The sequence below is a fragment of the Lemur catta genome, chromosome 15 (assembly GCF_020740605.2).
Source record: "Lemur catta isolate mLemCat1 chromosome 15, mLemCat1.pri, whole genome shotgun sequence".
Classification (NCBI taxonomy): Eukaryota; Metazoa; Chordata; class Mammalia; order Primates; family Lemuridae; genus Lemur; species Lemur catta.
The window spans coordinates 42,382,468-42,406,369 of record NC_059142.1 but is presented as its reverse complement, the minus strand read 5'-3'; the positions used below and the strand labels follow the sequence as shown (position 1 = coordinate 42,406,369).

Sequence of the window (23,902 nt, the reverse complement as noted above, 5' to 3'; positions counted from 1 at the left end):
AAATGTCATATATAATGATAGCAACTTTTCTCTCTGCAAATTTGGGAACACTGCAGACATATATATCTGAAGTTTCTTTTCTTATTATAGGACATTTCTTTTGTCTCTGAGATGTCTTTTTCTTTCACTAATATAGTTCTGTAGAAAAGCAGTTCTGAACTTTTATGGGTTACAGACTTATTTGAGAATCTTAAGTAAATTATTAATATGTATATATATTTTGAAGTTTCTTATGGAAACTGAAGCCCCAACTCTCTCTCATTGAAAACATTTTTGATAGTCTCTTTTTTGGACTTCAGTTAACATATTGTTAACTTCTTAGGAAGAAATTCTTTTCTTTTAAACTGAATAATAGTGCAATTGAGCATTCAGAAGTTGTCTCTGCACTTGTACAGCAGGCTTTTTATACTGGTTGTAGAAAAGCATGAATTTTAGAGTCACAGAGAGAGGCTTGACTCCTGGCATTTACTATTATTTACTGTGACTCTGAGCACCATTGCTTAGCTTCTTTCTGGACCTCAGCTTCCTCACTCATAAAATGGAATAATAATTTCTGTTTACAAGAGTGTTTGTGAATATTAACTATATAACCTACTGCCTGGTGTTTGGTATGTAGAAGATCATAAATATTAGCTCTCTTTTATTCTTATTGGCCATGTAAGTAGTTTGCCTGTGGAGAAGATTGGAGAGGGGTGTACAAGAGAAAACTGGTTTTCTATATTTGAAAAACATTGGTAATAATGTGAGAATCATGCCATTATATTATGAAGTGATTTTTCTCCCCTTTTCTCTCCTCTTTTCTACGTAGCTTGTATTTAGTTTCAATGAAAAGCTTTTTGGCTTACTGGTGAAGGATATCGAAGCCATGGATCCTAGCATCTTGAAGGGAGAGCCTGCGACAGGTAAAAGGCAGAAGGTATGCTTTATTTCTAATAATCTTTATTAGGTAGTCTTTATAATGTGAATTGTATAGATTAATATAATTTTCCTAACTATTGTCTCAGTGATTTTTTTCCACATTGTGTACTCTTTAAAGATAGTAAAGGAAAATTGCCTTTATAGCCAGCTTTGTTATTAAACTATAGCTTAAAATATACTTATTTGCAGACCTAATAATAATTTGAAATTTGCATATATATGTACTTGTAACTTTGGTTGAATGCAGATTTTTTTGTAAATAAATATTAAGAAAGACATTATTGGAAAGATATAGGCATTGGAATAAAGCACATAGGAATTTTAGAAGGTAGTTAGTTATGAGTAAAGTAAATGTAACTCAGATGAATGATAGTTTGGAAGATTTGCTTTGCATGTAGTGGCCTCATTTCCACTTTGTTTTTGACCTTGCTTTGAGAAGTCCAGAAGTCTGCTATTAGACTACTAATTGTTGTCTTTTTATACAGATTGAGGTAGGACTGGTTGTTGGAAATAGTCAAGTTGCATTTGAAAAAGCAGAAAATTCATCACTCAATCTTATTGGTAAGATATACAGTTTTTAGAAAATTCTGAATGAAATCAGACTATCTCTATTATTAATATTATATGTGACTCATGTACAGTGATTTTAAGTAAGGAAAGAGAAGAGGAGCACCTCCCTTGAGAGGGCTTATCACAAAATCATGGGGTATTTCCTGTTTGTCAGATTTACTGATGAAAAAGTTTAAAACCTTCATCTGGATTAGCATTATCCAATAGAAATAGAATGCGAGCCACATATGTAATGTTTAATTTCCTAGTAGCCACACTAAAAAAGAAACAAATTAATTTTTTTACTTTTAATTTTAGGCTTACAGAAGATTTGCAAAAATAGCTCAGAGAATTCCTGTATACCCTCACTAGTTTCTCCGATGTTAACATCTTATATGACCATAGTACAATTATCAAAACTAAGAAATTAACATGGTTTCATTGCTACTAACTATAGACTTTATTTGAATTTCACCAGTTTTTCCATTATCTCCTCTTCTGATCCAGCATCTGATTCAGGATTCCACATTGCGTTAGTTGTTCTGTGTTTTATTCTTTTTCAGTCTCTGACAGTTCCTCAGACTTTCATTGTCTTTTATAACTTTGAGAACTGATCGGTTATTTTGTAGAATGCCCCTCACCTGGTTTTGCATTAAATGAGATGCTGTCATCACTTCTATTAGTGATTGAGTTAAGTGATGAATGTGCAGGTAAAATCTTTCCAACAGACTTATAGTTCAGTCCTACTCTTGTACTTTAGCCTGACTTTTATTATATTAAAACAATGCAGCTTGGTTTCTAATAACAGGAACTCACCTGAATAATAATGCAATTAACTGGATAGTAATTCTTATTTTCAATTAATTTAACTATGTTAATATCTACCCCAGTAGAAAATAGAGAGTTTTCTTTGGTTGCACATCATCATGTCTAAGGTTACTTAACATTCTTTGAATGTGTGGCCTCTTTTCTTAGTCCATAAATTACCATTTCCCCTAATTGTTTTTTCTTAATTATAAAATAAAATATTTTATTTTATGAAATATGGATAGGCTTTCAGACAACTCACACACTCTAAAATTTGATTGTTTTTATACAGTTTTATAATTTGATTTTTTTGCTTAACATTTCAAGCATTTTAAACATACTCCTACAACATGATTTTTATTGCCTATATATGTCACTTTTATAGATGTAGAATGTTATAATCTGTTATCCAATAAATTTTTGAAGTGATTTCTTTGCATTTTATTTTTGTGTACCTTTTGTTAAGACATATTATCCCAAGGGAGTTGCATAATTTTCATCCAGTGTAGGTATTTCTAAGTAATCCATGCAAAATTTTCCATTGGAAAATAAAATTGCATGGTATAAGAATTTGGCATGCAGTAAATTTGGCCACAAGAGGACAGTAGAGTGTAAGAAAAATATTTTTGATAGCTTCCTAAAGGAAATCTTAGCACTTCAAAACTCTATCCATAAAATTACCATCTAGGACAAACATTTTAAAAATTTAATTTAATTTTTAATTGGCAAATAGTAACTACATATTTATGGGGCACAGTTTGGTATTCTTATACATGTATACATTGTGGAATGATCAAATCAGGCTAATTAACATATTTACCACCTTAAATATTTATCATTTCTTAGGATAAACTTTTTTAATGTGACATTTTCTTCCCTGATTTTATAAAAACTATAGTATTACTTTTTTTGTTTATAGTAAAGTATACTGAGGTACTGAATTCTTTGAAATTATGAATGTGGTTCTCTTGAGTTACTTTAGGTGGCACTCTGACATTTAAGTTAGGTAATTTTTATCCTTGTGAAAGAATTTGTAAACATGAATTTTGTAATCATTGAATGATTTTAGACTTCTGTGCGCAGGTGAATAAAAAGCAAATAAGACATCAAATTTATTGAGTGCATCTTCTTAGGCTGAGGGGTTATGTACCTAATTACCTGTACAAACTTAATCTAGATAAATATATGTATTTTTAAAAACACTTGCTTTAGAAGACTTCAGAGACTGTTAGATTTCAGTTGTATTTCTGTCAGCTAGTATTGTCTTCATCAGATATGCACATGGTGTTTCTTCCGATCAACCAAGTTAGTTAATTCAGTTAAAGGTTATAGAAACTAAGTTCCATGGATGGATTACAAAGAGACTACAGCATAAGTTAGCTAGTCATTTTAAAAGTGTGTTAGTGACCATAAATGGGGACCAAAATAAATAACATAACAAAACTTAACCCTTCTTATTAGAAAATCAGCTGAGAGTATATCGTTCATCTTTGCATAAGGGTAGCTTCTCTTTATTCAGTTAGGATGCCCAGGGAGTTCTATCTGGCTTTTTACAGTTAATGATGAAGTCCTTGTTTTATATTTGATTGTATTTGTTTGACATAGGCAAAGCTAAAACCAAGGAAAATCGCCAATCTATCATCAATCCTGACTGGAACTTTGAAAAAATGGGAATAGGAGGTCTGGACAAGGAATTTTCAGATATTTTTCGAAGAGCATTTGCTTCCCGAGTATTTCCTCCAGAGATTGTGGAGCAGATGGGTAAGTTTAAAAGGGAAAATGTGATAAAAATCTTGTATTGTTAAAAAATATTAATGTGATGAAGAATCTTTTTGATAGTTTTGAAATTATTTTTCAGACCCACTAAAGTATTTTTTTAACTTCTTTTTTGAAAAAGTAAACAGATATGTTTTCTGAAAAAACTTCACAATATTAGAACTTTAAAAATTATGCTGTAATTTTATGGAGAAGTCGAAGTAGAAATAATACTTGTGGTTGCTCCATTTTATTTATTTATTTAAGAATGTTTTCCTATAGGACATATTGAGAAATTTCACCAGACTCTAAAGATCCACTATGGGTCAGATTTACCCTGTGGAATAGTAATTATCTATTATACTGTGGGCATTGTTCTAATATTAGCTACTGCTCCTTTTTATTGTGCTGTTACATATTTCATACCTAGTAAATGGATACCTGGCTTGTTTTTAAATAAGATAAATTTGATCTAAAAAGACAAATGCAGGATATAAATAGGAGTTTCTGTATTGCACACAAAGAAATGCTCTACTCATTTATCACTTTCTTCTTGAAGGTTTATTTAAATTATCTGTATGAAGTGACTTTATTTGCCCAGTGGAAATGTTGTCATGATAACTGTTTTCATATCCATATCATACGTTGGAATGGAATGTGAGCAACAGAATATCTGAGAAAGGAATTTATAACATAACAGCTTCTGGCAGACTATGAGTCTAAAAACAGTATTCAAAAAAATGGAAGGAATACAAATATATTACTCCCCTCACCCCCGTCATTCTTTATCTTTAAATTGCTACTGGAAGATAAAAGTATATTCATCATGGTGAGGATAAGAACTGCTTTCTAGGCACTAAGTACTTGGATTGTATTAGCCTCCTATTGTTGCTAGCTTTTCTGCCTGGTCGCTCACTCTGATAAATTACAGGCACAGCACACACCTGTTCGCTGGGTAAAGGTCGAGTTTGGAATTGGATTAAGAGAAAATGACAGAGACCCTCATCACCTGAGTTTTATACACCTTGAAATAGCAATAACTTACTTTTTATCTGAAGGATACAAAGGCCAAGTCCATAAAACACAGAATTCTAACTTGGAAAACATTTTAGAATGTGGTAGTTCACTATCTTGATAATGTGTATTTTTGATCGAGACATGAAAATATTGTTTAAGTATATTTTGGGTAAAAGCAGAGATAAAAAGATGATTCCAAATATTCTAAATTGTTCTTGTGGAATATTTTTACTGGTTTTCAGGACTGAGACCTAGTGTAGAAGGAGGGTAATGATTCTGTTTCTTTGAATATTTATACTATCCAGCCAACAAGTAAAAAAAAAATAACTGCTTCTATAGTAAGCCATTATGTTTTAATTATATTATAAATGTTTTCTGACTGTTTGGAAGCATTAAGGATACAGTTATTCAGATACTAGTCACCTGTTTGTGGATTATGCAGACCCTGCTCCTGAGGGCCTCGTGTAAGGTTGGGTAGATAATGCAAAAAGAAATAGAGTAAGACTCACATTGGTCAATTTGTGACCTTGCTAGACGTCAAAGAGCTTGAAATGAAATCAAAACAGGTTTGGAATCTATTAGTGAATTTAATCTGTTTCTGATATCCATACTGAAATGAGTCAAATTATAGTAGTGTGGTTTTTGTTATTGGTGTGCTTTTTAATTAAGGACTGTAGATTTGAACTGTATGAGTGTTTCTGGCCAGAATCGTTTCTTATGGATTTATTTTTCTAATATTTTTACACTAAATTAATTAGACAAAAAATGAGTTCTGTCCTTTATTAAAAGTAATGTTTTTTTTCTTTATGGCTTTTTGCCATCAAGAAGCATGTGTTATCAATTTGATTTAAAAGACAGCAAGTATAAAGCTACCTTGGCTTTTTAGCTAAATTGAAAAATATTATTTTCTTTATTCTGACTAAAGCCCAGTATCCAAAAAACACTAAAGCTACCTTTTTTTTTAATGGTTAAATGGCTGAGAAATATTTCTCTTGCTATGCATGTTTCATTCTCTATTTTTCAATAGAGGCTTCTTTTTTCTTTTGAATTTTGGGGGAATTATATATTAAAATACTTTATTGTACTTCAACTACAGTGTGGTTATAAAGTTCTCATTATGTTTTAATAAAGCTATATAAAAATGAAAATTGCTACATTTGGATAGACTATAAATAAAATTATCCAAGTGCTTTTTATGCATATCCTGTGTTCTTTTACCCTGCCAGGTGGGAACAAAATTGCCTGGTTTTTTCCTCACTCTTTTTAACTAAATTGAAAAACCTGTATGGTTTTGAGATTCATTCGGACACTGGGTATGATTGATTAAATCAATTCAGATTTAAAAAAAGATTAGAAAAAAATAATGTATGTAGGTTGGAGCTTTTTTGTTTTACTTTAAGCAGAGAACATTACTTTCAGCTTGAGACCAAATCATACATCTTTACCATGGAGTCTGGAGTTATATTACTTTGTAAACAGGAATTTTACCTAAATGTATTTTTTGCCTATATATCAATTTTTCAAATTTACAAAGTGATAAATTTAGAATTCTCTTCTGTCATTGTGTTTATGAGACTGATAATTATGCTTCTAGATAATATGGTTCTTTTGCTTGTAAAACTTCAGGTTGCCTTTTCAAAATTCAAAATATAGTTTAGGTACATACAGAATGTTGCTGATGAGATATACGAGGATTAAATGACTTAACCAGAGACCCCAATTATGCAATAAAATTAGGGATCAAATGAGGTAATATATGTGAAAATAACTGTCATAGAGTTTCCAATTTGTTAGTTTGTTTCTTGAAGTATTATACTTTCAAGTACATGGTGTATACCTTCCTGCTTTTGTTATATTTTTATAGAATCAAAATCCAGGAAATCCTTACAGGTCACATAAAGCTCTACAGACTGAGGGATAAAAGCCTGTATAGAAATAGGAAAAGGGATTACTTAAGGGGAATGTCCATTTAGACTTTTGTTTTTATTATTGTTTTAATCAGTGTAACTCCTTAGTTTTTCCCTTGTCCATAGCAGTTGGGCTCACCCAAACCCAAGCAGGGTGGCTCTTCCTTGGGACTGTATGAAAGCATCAGCAAAGAACACTAGACCTATACCTTGTACTTAGTGAATACCAAATAGATATCTAGTTAGCATGTCCTCCAACCCCCACAACAATGGATGTTTAATTAGAAATTACCTTAAATCCATACTCTGTGGGATGGTAGAAAGCACTATTTGAGTCCCAGAATAGAAATGTTAGCATCAAAAGCTTGTATCTGTAAGTATAGGTGAATAAATTCAGCCGTTGATTGCTGTCCCTGGGCATATTCAGGTATCAGTGGAATTTATACAGTTAGCACACTTATTCCCCAGCATGCAGGTCTGTGGAGAGTGCTCAGGATAAATAAGTGATTACCTCAGTTCTTGTTGTAGCTCTTTTGTCGGCAAAGATAATGTTTCTACAAAGAAACTTCATTTTTCCAGTATCCCTGGCAATTCTCTCTAAACTATAAGTCTCAAGTAAAAAAACAAATCCTTTTCAATGAACAGTGGAATATTGTTAAAGAATTAGCGTCTCTTAATGTAATCTTGGGAATAGGTTCACATCTACCCAAGGAAAGAGCTAGAAGGAAAAGGGTGTAGAGACAGAAGGCCTCACTCAGCCTCACACTGTCTTTCGGTGATCTGTGGGCTGTAGACGTCCAGGCCACCTAGTGGGGAGGAAAGCCACTTGTTATGGTCTTGTGCCCCCATTCTTTGAAACTGACACTGTGTTCTTTTTGGTCTCCTTTACCCTGTGCCTCTGTCTGTAAGCCCATTTTCAATCTGTATTTTTAGGTTTCTTTTGAAATTCTAGAGGAAAGCAACTCTTTTCTGATATCATAAGTGAAACTGCAGTTATTCTATGAAGTAGAGCTGCCGAGAAGATAAGGAGCCTTTCAGTCACACACAGACATCTTTCACATGCTAAAAACAGTGCAAATAAAACATAGTGGAAGAAAGGGCACTAAGGTTTTGTGCAAGCTATATTTGGGAGAGAGGGAGTTCTTGCTAAGATTAACATAAACACTGACACTCTTAAAATGCATTTTCACACCCCCACTCATGAGGAGAGATTGCATTTTAAATGGGGGTTAAGACATCTAGCCAAACTCCGGGGCTCTGTAAAAGGAACCCTAAGGCTAAAGAGCTTATCTGAAATTTGAAAAAAAGGAGAAAAAAATGAAGCTTTCTGACATTCATCTTTTTTCCTTGTATTAGTCATAACTTGCTTTTCAGCTATATTTTAGGTTTTGAATGCCAACCTGACATCTGTTCAAGTCTGCCTGTAATTTATTAGCAAAGGAAAAGAAAGCAGTTGCTCACTAGTTAGAGATGCAAAACTTCTCTCTTCTGATTTTCCACTGAAGTACTTATAGATGATACCTGGATATGAGGAATATAATAATTTACTAATTCTAACTTCAGGTTGAGAAATTTATAGTTTTTTTTAAATAGAAGAAGAAAATGGCTTATGATCATGTGATTTCCAAAATCTCTAGAGCAGGATTTAGAGACAAAGCATATACACTAAAAAATACTATAGGTAACTTTTTATAAGTTGAAATTTTTTACCTAGAATTAATTTTTCCTTGGTTTTAATTTTTTAAGTTAAATTTATATCTGAATAGATATTATAATATAGTGCTTATATCTCAAAGTCAAACTATATGTAAATTCAGGTGGCATTTTTTTTATTCGTAGACAGACTTTAACAAAGAAATCTTTTGGAGAGGCAGTGCTGTTTGCAGCAGTGGTCTCCAACCTTTTTGGCACCAGGGACTGTTTTCATGGAAGACAATTTTTTGACACACTGTGGAGGGGTGGTTTCGGGATGATTCAAGCACATTACATTTGTTGTGTACTTTATTTCTATTATTATTACACTGTAATATATAATAAATAATTATACAACTCACCCTGGTCTACAGAGTCACCAATGGATTAGATTTCTTGGGAACGACAGATGAGTTACTTACAGATCAACAATTGGGTCACTTCAAAGTTGAAGTCTAAGCATTAACCTGAATGTCCACCAGTAAGGGAAATGACTAGAACCAATCTTAAAATGACATAGCTCCAAATATAGAGGCATATTTGTGTTAATAAAAATATATAAAACTGAAAGTAAATGCTTTATATTATTAAAATCTCTAAGGACACACATTAATTTGGAAAAAGTGTTTACTCCCATTAAATGGAAGTTAGGATGGTAATAAAAGGAGACTTTTGTTCTTTTTCTCTATTTTATCTATGTGTCTGAATGTTTTACTATGATATTATATTTCTAATGTATAAATTAAAAAGCCAACAAACAAAAGATATAATATTACAGTCTTTTTCTCTCTCTGGGTGGCTCCACTGTCAGCACAGAAAGTTATCAGGGAACAGGTATGTTCCACTCCCTTCATGAAGTTTTTGGTAAAGGAGGAGAGCTCAGGGTTAAGGGCCTGGATTCCGAGGGCTTTGGCGGTAGCCCCTTAGCAGGTAGGCAGAGTACCTGTCCTTTCTTACAACAGAGAAAAACAGTTTCTTGATATGTAGCAAACTACTTCCTTCCAGTACTTTTTGCATTATAGTAATGCATATAAATAGTCTTCCTTGCAGAGAACATTTGCATCCAGGCCTTTATGCAGCTGAGGAAGCATTAGAGAGGAAAGTGGGAAAAGGGTGCTTTAAGGGAGGGCAGAGTTTCTGACATCTGAGGAACTGTACATGAATTTGTTTTCAGTCTTCAAAAACCATTCTGTTGAGGAATCTAACTCATATGACCCCTAAAGTGAAATGGTTGGTGTTTTCTCCTGCTATACTCCCATATTTAGATTGATGATGAAAATGAGGATGGTAGCTAATACTTATATAGTGCCAGATATTGTTTTGAGTGTTTTACTTATTATTTTGTGTGTTAACATATTTAATCCTCACAACCACCTTATGCTTTACTTATTATTTTGTATATTAACTTATTTAATCCTCATGACACCCTTATGAGGTAGATGCTATATTGTCCCTATTTTACAGAGCAGAAAACTAAATCTCAGGAAGGTTAAGTAACTGGTCCAAGACATATAGCTAGATTTGAACCCAGGCAATCTAGCCTCAGAGTCTATGCCCTTAACCCTTATACTATTCTCCCATGAAAGCCCATCATGTAAAACCATTAAAGTGGGCCTTCTGACTTCACTTTTGGGGGACCTCTAGAGCATTCTTTGACAGGCTCCGGCTGTCCTGTGCATTGTAAATAACTGACTTTTCTAGTAATCTGATATATTCAAATTGTAGGGAACTCAAGAGACATGAAGAGCTGGTGGTAGGACTGTGATGCCTAATAACTAATGGCCACATTTTTCATGTTTTTTACCACCTATTATAGTATAATATTGGAAGGAAGTGGCTGCTATGAGTGTGTCAGAGAAGTTCTGTCTTAAATAAACTGTCAACCTGGAGATGGAACACAAATGTTAAAATTAAATAATCATTTAAAAGCTAAACAATGTAACCTAACAAGTGATATCAAAGGTCAGTATATGATTAAGTGCCAAATGGGAGGTATAGATGATAAATCCTATAGGAATTTAAAGAGAATCACAGAAGACTTCATGGAAGAGGCAGCGCTTGAGTGAGGCCTTAAATGGGGGTCATTTTGGGTAGGAGGAGGGACAGGTATGGTTGTCTATATCCTGGGAAGAGTGACAGACTAAGAAAGGTATAGAATTCATGACTTAGACCAGTCTAGCAGAGCTGCTGGAACAGGAAATAAGATTAAAAACTTAGATTTGGGTTAGGTTATGGAAATCTGTGAATCAGGAGATAAGGACTTGTTTTATAAGTACTGTCCCTGTTTAAACTTCCAGACAGACTCAGGTGCTTCTCTTATGCTTCCTCTGCACCTTTTTATTTACTTAGAATCTAGCTGTGTTCTTAATGTATTATAATTATTCATTTGCATTATACTCCTAAGGCAGGGTTTCTCAACCTTGACACTATTGACATTTTAGGCTGGATAATTCTCTGTTGTAGGGGACCTTTCCTGTCCTCAAAAGTCTTTGAAGCCATCACGGTAATGTCTTTTTATCCATGTATTATCAGCATCAGGGGTGTTTATAATGTCGCCTGCAGACCATTGTTGGATCATGAACCACTGTTACCAGTCCATGATAAGATAAATATTGGAAATTGAGAGTAAGCACTTAGAAAATTTTATAGCAATTTGACATTGTCACAGTTTTTAAAATTATATTTTGCAAAAATATTGGTCTGCAGAGGATTGAAATGTAAAAGGGGGCTGGGCACAGTGGCTCACACCTGTAGTCCTAGCACTCTGGGAGGCCGAGGCGGGTGGATCGTTGAGCTCAGGAGTTCCAGACCAGCCTGAGCAAGAGCGAGACCCCATCTCTACTAAAAATAGAAAGAAATTATATGGACAACTAAAAACATATACAGAAAAAATTAGCTGTGCATGGTGGCACATGCCTGTAGTCCCAGCTACTCGGGAGGCTGAGGCAGAAGGATCGCTTGAGCCCAGGAGTTTGAGGTTGCTGTGAGCTAAGCTGACGCCATGGCACTCTAGCCCGGGCAACAGAGTGAGACTCTGTTTCAAAAAAAAAAAAAAATTGAAATGTAAAAGGGAAAAAAATCAGTTGGACCTTAGCATAGTTTAAGAACCACTGCCCTACATAAATACTTGCTAAATGAATGAAATTTTTGAACAAATGATTATAATAAGTCATTAGAAAATTTTCAGCAGTGGAATAAAGCAATTAAAGTTAATATTTTAGGATAAGTTGACATGGTTATTCTGTGTGAAAAGGATTACCCTAGAGAAGAGGTGAAGGACTGAATAGTCTGGGAGATCAGTAGACTATAGCTGTCCGATTGTGTGGTACTTAGAACCTGGATTAGCATGGTGGCCACAGGAATGGAAAGGAAAGAAAAGATATGAAAAGATTATAAAAATAAAATTGGCAGAATGTGGTGTTTAGTTATTGTAGGAGACAGAATTGGGGGTGAGACTCAAGTCTTATAAGAAAATGTTGGAAATAAGAAAATCAGGAGGACCTAGTTTTGGGGGAGTGGGGAATATTATTGCACATATACCACAAAAAGAAACAGGAAGCTGAATAGAAGATAGGAAGAATTACTGACATTTTAATTTACTGAAGGTTAGTTTCAATCAATGTTTAGAAAGCACACTGTTGACCACTTTTTCTTGAAATACCCTCCTTGACTTCTCTCACTCTAAGCATTTCTGGTTTTCCTTTCACCTCTCTGGCTGTCCCTTTCAGTCTCTTTTGTGTCCCTTAAAATTTTGGGGTTCCTTAACACCTACTCTTTTCCTTACTCTAATTATTCTCCCTAAAATTGATCCCATCCATTTTCATAGCTTCAATTAGTATCTTTGTGTCATTAACTCTCAAATATGCATATTCTATGTCAGTGTCAATTTAGAGCTCTGGATTTTTACCAACATAACCTGTTAGCTATCTCATAATCCCATAGTAAGTTCAAAATTAAACTCATTCACTTGCCCCCTCCATCCTCCCTAAACATGCATCTATTCCTATATTTTCTATTTCTGGCAATGCTCTAGCCAAAAATCTGGACACCTTCCTTAACTCCTCTCTTTCCCTCACCTCTCCATTTACAGTAAGTCACAGAATAGACTGTCAATTCTGCAGTCTCCTCAATCTCTCTCAGATATTTCCAGTTCTTTCCATCTCCCCCTGCTACTCTTCCTTCAGGACACCATTATCTCTTGCCTGAATTGCTCTGTAAGCCTTCAGCCTTGCCCTTCTCTAATCCATTCTCCACACTGTAACTGGAGTGATTTTTATAAAAAGGCAAGTCTGATCCTGTCAATTCACTGGTTCAAACCCTTTAGCAGCTCCCCTTAACTCCTTACATGGTTTACAAGCCCTGTGTGATCTGGCCCCTGCCAAACTTTCCCGCCTAATCTCTCAGCCTCTGCCCCTCCCCCGTACTCTGGGTTCCAGCCAGCTTGTGCTATTTTCAGTTCCTCTAATTAGCCATGTTCTGTCTCTTACCTCTATATCCTAGGGTACTTTTTAACCATTTTTTTTATCCAATTACTGTTCATCTTTCAGGCCTCAGCTTTGGTTTCACTTTTTCCAGAATGCTTTGGCTTTAGTACTTCTCCTCCTGTGTGTTCCAGTAATTCCATATGTTATTTTAGGCATTATTACATTGTTTTATAATTGTTACATGTCTGTATTCTAAGTCCTCCCTCCATGTCCCTATCCCAACAAACATAATATAAATATAAATGTAAAGTAAGGAAGAGACCTTGTTTATTTTGGTCACTGTTATATTTTCTCCTCCTGGCATGGTGCATGGCTTATAATATAAGTTTTCAGTAAATGAATAAATACCAAGAACTTGATTAATTGTGATTCAGTAGAACACTTAGACAGGTGGATCCAAACTCTGCCCTCAAGATGCTTGCGGTCTACTTGGGAATAATACTTTATTTGTACATCCCAGAGCTTTATACAAAGCAGAAGGCACATCGTGACCAAATTAGCACAGTAGGCCACGTGGGGAAACAGCAGATGCATTGAAGGAGTAAAGACTGAGCCATGTCTTTCAAAAGTTGAACAGATATGATGTTTATAATTCATTACTAAATCTATCCAGATCCTCTTAGATTCTTTCTTAATCTAGGGAAAGACCTCGTGCATTGGTCCTAAATGGAACTTGACTCCAGAAATAAGGGGAAAATATGTTGCATAGGCACTTGTCCGCTACTGTTTGCTTCATTGGGAAGTGCTATTCTTAATGTAAGTGTGCTGTAACGAGTTCAAATTTAAGGGCATCGGGTCAGTATTTGTGTGTGTGTGCATGTGCAAGTGCACACATACATTTCTTTTTTACAAATTATAAAAGTAATGCATCCTTATAAAACAACACAGATACGCAGAGTAAAAAGTGAAATCTCCCTTCATTTTACCCACTCCAATTTTACTCCTTCTTGTAGAGGTAGTTACTGTAAAGGGATTGGTGTGAATTTTTTCAGACCCTTTCCTAAGCATGTATACACTGAGGTGTATTTGACAGTATGTTCTCTCATGTGTAGACATATTTTTTTATTTAAATAAGATCACACCAATCATTGTCCTGTGACTTTTTTTTTTAACCTAATAGTGTATTTTGGACTTTTTTCCATGATAAAACATAGGTAACATTTTATTTTTTAAAAAAGATAAATAGTAGAATTGTATCCACACAAGCCCTGTAATGGTAAATTAGCATTTCTTCCTCAGCAGTAAGAAGGCTCTTGGGCCCACCAGAACAAGAGTGGCATTGAGTTTCCCTTTACTATTTATCACTTGTGTGGCCCTGGGCTTCTTAATGCCATAGGGCCCTGGGCCTTGAACTCTCTGAGCCTTGATACCCTTGCCTGCAACATTATTTATTGATAGAATTATTGTCACACTAGCATTACACACTAGCCTTTACACACTAGCATTGATGTGTGTAAATTTTCTAACATGGTACCTGGCTGACTGTAAAACACCCCATAGATAGTAGTTAGTTGGTATTATTATATTGCCAAAAGGTGCTTTTAAAGCTCTGTAAAAGGCAAAAATTTATAACCAAATCCTTTTAGTCAAATGTAAAGATATGTTTCCTTCTCATCTAAAACTTTCATTGCTGTTGAAAATAGTTAACACCTGAGATTATCCTCTTATGCTGTATTGTAGTTACCCATTTTGAACAGTGTTTGTTGATAAGGTAGTCAAGGGGACTATTTGTGAACTTATACTTCGGCTGATTTATATTTACTTTTTATCACGTTCCATCAGAAATGAACTGATAAATGTTCCATGTTGTCAGTTTCTTATATGTAATATACTGACTCTAAAAACAACTATCTTGATAGACAAAATAGAGAATAGAATGTCAGGAGGAAGGGAAGAATTAGCAATAGAAGAATTAGAATAGAATATTAGCAACAATGTTAGCAAAAAGTTGGCCAGCATTTAAACATTATTTGAGAGTACGTCTCCCAATATTGAAACAACTCTTCTCTTGGAGTTCCATGTGATTTGTTACTTGGAGCAGTCTACCTTTAATATGTTTAATATATTCATACTTTAAAAAAAAAAAACACTTCCAGGAAATGTGGGTTTTGTTTTCTGCTTTTTAAAGAATTAACATGGTGTTCTTCCAGGTTTTTAAAAGAAGTTAAACAGCAATAAATCCCTTTCATATACCATTTTACTAATAGTGCAGAATTTGACATTGAAAGTTATTATTGATGATATATTGAATACTCAGACTTATCTGTGGCTTTGAATTTTTCACCAACATCTCCAGCTTTAATACAGTATCTTTTCTCTGAGCAATAGTTTGAACCCTGTTCTTATTCCAGAGTGACTGAAAATATATAAAGATACACACATCTGTAGCTTGAACTTTTATGCTATTTACACATGTGTTTACTCAGATTTATCCACAATGATCTTTTTTAAAATGCTTTGATTTAAAAATCTATCTAGAATCCTGTAATGAGGGAGAAATCTCAGTAAGGCTTAAGAGCCTTTTGGTAATAACTGTTTACTATAGGATAAATCTATAATTAGTATGCTGGTATTCCACACGTTACATATATTCAGTCAAATTGCAGATATACATGGGAGAATTATTCACATTGCAGATTAGTGCATTCCAGGGATGTCTCCATGTTAATCCACAGCTACTCTTTTGCCTGATATATTTCCTGTGTTACTGGACTTCTCTTTCTGTAAAACTTCTCTTTATTGGTACTTCTTGCTTCTCTCTCTGCACCCTGATTACTTTGGCTTCCCCTGCGACTACTTAGGGAGCCAGTTGTGGCCATGATGAGCTTAGAGAAAGGGAGATAGGGAAGACTCTCTTAACTGAGTCACAAATTCTTTGCAGTCTGATCTTCCTTTATCTGGCTATAGCAGGCTGACCAAAGGTGATACTATTTTTTATTTATTTTTTTTTTTTTGAGACAGAGTCTCACTCTGTTGCCTGGGCTAGAGTGCTGTGGCATCAGCCTACCTCACAGCAACCTCAAACTCCTGGGCTCATGTGATCCTCCTGCCTCAGCCTCCCGAGTAGCTGGGACTACAGGCATACGCCACCATGCCCGGCTAACTTTTTCTATATATTTTTAGTTGTCCGATTAATTTCTTTCCATTTTTTAGTAGAGACGGGATCTCGCTCTTGCTCAGGCTGGTCTCGAACTCCTGACCTTGAGCGATCCTCCCGCCTCAGCCTCCCAGAGTGCTAGGATTATAGGTGAGAGCCACCATGCCCGGCCCAAAGGTGATACTATTAATAAATGACATAGAACTCAGCTGTTCAAAATTTGGATTTGTCTTATAAGTAGTAATGGCTCCAGGTAGGATACTGTGTTAACACAAGGAGAGAAAGATGATAGTTTATTGCCATAGTCAAAATACTGTGATCTAAAAATGAATATTTTAAAAAAATTGACTGGGTTGAACTTATATTGAAATAATTCTATTTTTGGCAACTTATGAAAGAATTTGAAGAAAAAGATCATTTGAAAGGATAGAAACAGAATGAAAGACATTGGTGAAATTTATTATTAATACTTTAAACATTGTTTTTGCCCCTCTTGCTCTTAAACCCTTTGTCTTCTGCTTTCAGCTCCTGTCTAGGTATGAAGTTTTCTCAAAAGGATTGTTATCCACTTTGCATCCTCTAATATTCCTCTCTATTACTACGAAAAAATCTAAAGCAGACAGTGTATCTATAGATACAAATTTAAATGCATTAAAGGGCCGGGCGCGGTGGCTCACGCCTGTAATCCTAGCACTCTGGGAGGCCGAGGTGGGTGGATTGCTCGAGGTCAGGAGTTCGAGACCAGCCTCAGCAAGAGCGAGACCCCGTCTCTACTAAAAATAGAAAGAAATTATCTGGCCAACTAAAAAATATATATAGAAAAAATTAGCCAGGCATGGTGGTGCATGCCTGTAGTCCCAGCTACTGGGGAGGCTGAGGCAGTAGGATCGCTTAAGCCCAGGAGTTTGAGGTTGCTGTGAGCTAGGCTGACGCCACGGCACTCACTCTAGCCCAGGCAACAGAGCGAGACTCTGTCTCAAAAAAAAAAAAAAAATGCATTAAAGTAGCTATACATTTGAGTCAGAATTAGACCATGTTAGAGGGAGATCTTAGAAATAATCTAGTCTAGCATTTCCCAAATTTACTTAAACTTACTACTTAATAAACATACTTACAGAAAGAAATACCTATTAATATTCCAAGGAACACCGATTTGAGAAATGCTGATCTTATCCATGTCATTCTTATTTTGTAGATGAGGACACTGGGGCCCCAAAAGAATAAGCAACTTATTTAGGCTAAATTTACCACTGTCTACTGGGCTTAGAATCCAGATTGTCTTATTCCCAGTCTGGTGCCCTTTAGGCTTTGTGATTCAGCCATTTAAAATGATTTGATTTATTGTTGGGTCTCCTTTTCCAGATTTCACAACTTGGGCATGAAACCATACTTGCCCTTCTCCAGAATAATTTTCACTATTTTCTGGAGTCTGAATTTGATTAAGAAAGCTCCTGGCTGCCTTTGGATTACTTCAGGTTCCTCAGTGGGCCTGGGGGTCCAGGGAAAATACCTTTTTTTTTTTTTTTTAATCTGGTCATCTTCTCCTAAGAGGCTTTTAGAGGGCCTCTTAAATCCATGTTAATAGTTTTCTTTTTGAGACAGGATCTTGCTCTGTCACCCAGGCTGGAGTACAGTGGCATCATCATAGCTCACTGCAACCTCAAACTCCTAAGCTCAAGTGATCCTCCTGCCTCAGCTTCATAAGTAGCTGGGACTACAGGCATGTGTCACCATGCCTGGCTAAGTTTTCTATTTTTTTGTAGCCATGGGGTCTAGCTCTTGCTCAGGCTGGTCTCGAACTCCTGGCCTCAAGCAATCCTCCTACCTCAGCCTCCCATTGTACTAGAATTACAGGCATGAGCCACCATGCCTGGCCATGAAAATGCTTTTACTAGTTCCTTTAATTGTAGTTTAATTGTACGTTCATTGTAGGAAATCTCAAAAATACATATAAATAAAAAGAAAAGACAATCAGTATAAAAAATTAAAGAAGTATATTAATATATACTGCAGTATATCATTCTAGTTTTTGCTATATATATTAATACACATACCCCAAAAATGTGTTTTGCTGTTTTTTTAACTGGTTTCCCCCACTCAGTAAGTTAATGGTTTTTTTCTTAAATATTCTTCTGTAACATTATTTCATAGAATGATAATGCTATGGTTTATTTACTCAATCCCATATAGTTTGATGTGTAAATTGTATTCAATTTTTCACTATTACAGGCCATGTATGACAAGCATCTTTCAAGCTAAATATTTCTGCACATTCATATTTCTTTAGGATAAATTCCTGGAAGTGGAATTGCTGAATCAAAAAACATTCACAGCGTAAGCGTTTTTGACATGCACTGCCAAATTTAGACTTCCTTTTTAAAAAGTACAAATGTTACATAGATAAAAGCAATTACTAAGTAGATACTCTGGAAGAGAGAAATATAAGAAATATAATGGTTTACAGGAAGCTGATGGACAGGGTGTCAAGAGACTTGGAGTCTACTTTTAGATTTGTCATTGACTGACTGTGTGATTTTTGAGTCTCAATTTCCTCATTAGTAAAAAGGGGAAGATAGACCAGAAATAAAAACTTTTCTGGAACAGCCACCATATGAATGCCTCATTTCAGTGAAATATGAAGATCTATACATAGGTTCTGGCAGGGAAGATGCCATGTTATTTGCTCATTCTTTAAGTTTCAGCTTGATTGTCTTTGGAAGACATGTCACACTTACATCCTCCCAATAGAAGTAATTGTTTTACTTTTTGGCTTCTCATAGCCCTTTTAAAATGTTGTTTCTGTATAGTTGTATCTTTGATTTTTAATATTGAGCTACTTATAACAGAGGTTGTCTTAGTCATAGTTCTTGAGTGTATAATACTCAGTAAATATCTATGGAAGTTGAGTGATACCTTGCCTCCATGTCCCCAGCATATAAAAACAAAGAGCCTAGCCTTCTCCTACTGAGCACTGTCTTTTCCCACTTTGAAGAGCTCACCGTGTTTCTTCAGTTTTAGAGGTCTTCTCTATTCAGTAACAAAGTGGTTCGCAGTCTTTGGTATGTATCAGAGTTTTTGATGTTTTAGAAAAATACAGACTTCCAGGCTCTGTCCCAAGCAAGCTGAATCTGAGTTTTAGGCAAAGCTGAGACCCAGCATCATTAGTAGCTGAGCTGTCCCTGGGGTTTTAGCTTTGTCAGGGAGATTGGTATTCAAGTTCCAGGTCTGCCACTTGGCAGATGGGTCTCCAGGGGAAAGTCACTTTACCACTATAAGCCTCTTCTCTAAAAATAGGTAATAATAATACCTAGCTCATAGAGTTTTTTTAAGTAATTACATAAGAGAACATACCCATATCTACAGTTCTGGCCTTGATCTGTAACTGCTTGAGTCCTGTGTGCATTTATTATTTATTTATTTATTTTAAAAATAATATTGATATTTTTTCAACTTTTTGAGGTTAATATGCTCATTATAGAAAAATGAAAAACATAAGAAGCAAAGAACTAAAAAATATCTAAAATCACAAGCAGTTTTCATTTCAATGCATCCTTTTAGTCCTTTTATGTGTATGCATATATACATAACTGAGTATATGTACATTTTTTTTACCTGGTTGACCTTATTATACATATCATGCTTTCTCACAAATCATGAATATTTACTAATGTTCAAGTCCCAAAGCCCTGAGTATTTTGTTACTCAATGAAATCAAAGATATATTTTCTTATTTTTTGTGGGGACATATCTTAAAAGACAAAATGGCCTCTGGAAATACATATTATCGAATTTACAATTAAATACTGTGTTCACTTAATGCCCAACTTCAAAGGAGACACAAAGCAATAGAGTAAAATAAGTATAATGCTTCTTAGACAGGTCAGTATCAGATCTGCGCTATTTATTAGCAGAAGTGGTGTTTCCACTTAATTGTTTAACAATTTATATAACCAAAAGAAATATATACATATATTAGTGGTTATAATCAGATTGTAAATATGGACATATCTGTATACATCTTTCTTTAGCCTTCTTGCTGCTCCTTAACAACCCAGTAAGTGCTGACACATACTGCTCAGAGGTAGTTTAACAATGCCACTTCCAAGATGCTTCTTTTCTATTAATTTTAATGAAAAGAATTCACTAATTGGTTAATTCACTAGCTCTACTTTTATCATACATTGTCACCTCAAAATATTTATAAAGCTTAGTGTTGTGAAATAAGGACTGATAAACATAGGTACTTTACCTTAAAAAATCACATATAGAAACTATGGTTGCAATTTGAAACTGTCTTCTAGATATAGAGATGCTAGGAAAGAAACTTCCTTTTGCCTTTCTCCATCCTTCTCTATCAGCTCAGTGAATAAGTACAGAAATGTGTGTAGCTCTACAGGGTGGGTTAACAAAGATCAGTGCCAGAAGACAATCCTCACACAAAAGTACATTTATAAAGGGATCATTTTGCTACTTCTACTTTCAGCATACTTTGGCACTTCTCAGTATCAAGGACTTGTTTGCCCTTTACATACACAGCAATACTAAGTAAATGCACTTGCAGAACAGTGAGTAGATAATCTGCATTTATCTAAAAACATGCTGGCAGGGAACTCTTCCACCTGCACTTCCTTTCTACTCCCACCTCCTTTACTACTCAGTGAACAAACAAAATGCCACTTAAATAGATGAAGTTCAACAGTTCTAGTCTAAAGAGAGTCATTCCTGTGAATTGACATAAAAGTATTTAAAATGTGTTATTTTATAAAAATTGAGTGTTTCAAATGTCTGTGGTATAACAATAGCATTGAATGAATTGTATACATATCACAAAAGCTATAATCTGAAAGTATTTTCTAAATATGAACCTTAGGGCCAAAGAACCCTTCCCTTTCTCACTTCCTTCTCATCATTTTCAGACTAGTGGACAAGTATCAGCATTCCAAAAGTTGTTTTCAGAAGATAGTCTTTCCTGTGAATTTTTCAAGCATACAAGAAAATTATATAAGGTGTTTTAGTTCACCATCTATTCTTTTGTCAAACACTAACAACCTCTTATCATCTAGACAAGATGTAAAATTAGGACTTTTTTGTCCATTGTACAGATGATCCTTGACTTACGATGGGGCCATGTCCTGGTAGACCCATTGTAAATTGAAAATATCATAAGTTGAAAGTGTGTTTTTGACTAATGATATTTTCAATTTATTATGGGTTTATCCAGATGTAACCTGATCATAAATCAAAGAGCATTACTGAGTACATATCACACCCTTGTAAAGTCAAAAATTGTAAGTCAAACCATCATAAATCAGGGACAGTCTGTATAGGATGTATACACAGCAAAGTAAAACGAAATACACAGAGCATGCTGGACAATGGTAATCTTGTCTAACTATAGACACAGCACAGAACCCTTTCTTCCTTCTCCTTCCTCCTCCCTCAATCTTCAACCACATATCTGTACTGCTCAAAGAGGTTTAATATTTCCATTTCTAAAAGACTATATTTTATATACATTTATGAATTCCTTTTATCCAAGCATTTAGTGATCATTTTTAGATTACCTTTACTATGTAGGTCCAGATGCTTTCACCATCTCCCATGAGAATTCTTACTGAAATGAATTCTTGAAACGTTCAAAACTTTGTTACATTGTTTCCTATTCCACAAATAGTTATCTCTTCTCAGTTACCTTTATTTTTAGGTCCTTGTTGGAGTCTTGATCTCTCCCCCTTTTCCTTTGCTTTGCATGCATTTATCAAATCCATTATTGAATACCCCTAAATTTTTTTTCTGCTTTGTTTTTTGGATCATTGTTTTTTCTTTTTCATAGCTTTAGTAAATTACACTTGCACGACACCAATAGCCTCTTTATTATCTTCCTAGCCTTTAGTCTCCTTCTTCCTTTCTGCCCTGGAATATTTATCAGCGACTATCAAAGGAATTGTAGAATCTTAGTATTGCAAGGAATCTTAACAATCATGTAGTTTACACACCTGTCTTTTGTTTGAATCTTCTCTACATTTCTGCCAAGTAACTTCTGCAAAGTTCCTTAGGCTAAGTTTGAGTTCCTCCAGTGACAGGAAACCTACTCTCTTCCTAAGGCTGCATTCCATTTTTGAACAACTATAGGTTTAAGTTGACTTTTCTTTATGTTAAAGTAAGATGTATATCCTTATAGCTTCTACTACAAGCTCTAGTTCTTCCCCTGAGACTATACAGAACAAGTGTAGTCCTACTTCTTGTGAAGGCTCTTTAGATATGTGAAAAAACCTATCCTTGTCCAGACCTCAACTCCCCACAGATTTATCCTTTCTCTAAGCTAATTCTCCCAGCTTGGTTGGTTTTTCCAGCCAGTCCTTTGGGACTTGATTTTTAGCCTTTTACCATCCTAGTCTCATTTCTCTGAACTTTAAGATCTGTTTATATTCACTTTAAGTTGTGAAACCCAGAACTCAGTGGAGTACTGAAAGTGTGGTCCTTGTAAAATAGACCAGAACTATCCATCCTTTGTTCAAATTATTAGTCTTTTAATGTAGGCTGAAATTGCATTAACGTTTTTGACATCTACAGTCTATCTTGACTCATTAAATTTACTGTTGAGTAAAACCCCAGGTTGTCTCTCACAAAACCGTATCTCCCTCAGCTGTACTCAAGTTCAGAAAACTTGTATTTATTGATGACTTTTATCTTGTTAGAATAGTTCTTTGCTCTTCTAGAGGTACAACTTGTCAAGGAATTAAAAAAAAATGTATCCTTATTAGCTTATTATTTAATTGAGGCTTTAGAACATATACACTAAAAAAAAAAATAAAAACCTAGGAACTCTTCGAAGGCAACTTAGTATAGTGTCAGTTATAACTATGAATGATGTTTCTCAAAGTGTCCTCTGGCGTGCATTAGGGTCATCTAATGCAATATTCTGCTTCCTCAGCTCCCCTCCATACTTAATGAATTCAGATTTCTAGGAGTGATGCCTGGAAGTCTGCATTTTAATAAGCTCCACTGGACACTGGTGCACATTAAAGTTTAACAGCTGCTACTTTAAGTATTGAAGGATTGAGCCCAAAGATGTGATGACGGGTGGTATTAATTAAAGAGGTGATTTCTAGGGACAGAAGAATATGAACTATTAGAGTGAGTAGAAGATCCAGGGTGTGGTGGCTCATGCCTGTAATCCTAGCAAAGTGTGAGGCTGAGGCAGGAGGATTGCTTCAAGACCAGCCTGGACAAAATAGCAAGAGCCCATCTCAAGAAAAGAAAAAAAATTAGCTGAGTGTGACTGGTGGTGCATGCCTGTAATCCTAGCTACTTAGGTGACTTGAGGCGGGAGGATCGCTTAAGCCCAGGAGTTCAAGGCTATAGTGAGATATGATCATGCTACCGCATGATCCAGCCTGGACAGACCCTGTCTGCAGACCTGCTCTGTCTCAAATTAAAAAACAAAAAGGCCACGTATAGGAAAATAGGAAAAGAAGGAATAAGCTGTCTGCTAGAGAAGATATTTGCCAGGGGGAAGCAGAGGTCCTATAGAACATCAAGTAAAAGGGGTTTAAAGCTAAGGAACAGAGGGGAAAAAAAAGAAGAAAGGAAAAACTGTAAAATTCTGAAACCAGTAAGGATTCATGCTGCCAGTTGGCAGCAAGGCAGGACCTGCTATAGAAGAAACATGATCT

General features: G+C 35.1%; 1 protein-coding gene across 1 annotated transcript in view; it reads left to right on the top strand.

The window, feature by feature from the left end:
• Positions 1-23,902, top strand: part of NSF (N-ethylmaleimide sensitive factor, vesicle fusing ATPase) — a 124,849-nt gene that overhangs the window by 32,124 nt on the left and 68,823 nt on the right. The window contains exons 6-8 of the mRNA XM_045525899.1: positions 809-916; positions 1,404-1,479; positions 3,880-4,035. Of these exons, the coding sequence (XP_045381855.1) occupies positions 809-916; positions 1,404-1,479; positions 3,880-4,035 (340 nt within the window). The remainder of the gene's footprint in view (positions 1-808; positions 917-1,403; positions 1,480-3,879; positions 4,036-23,902) is intronic.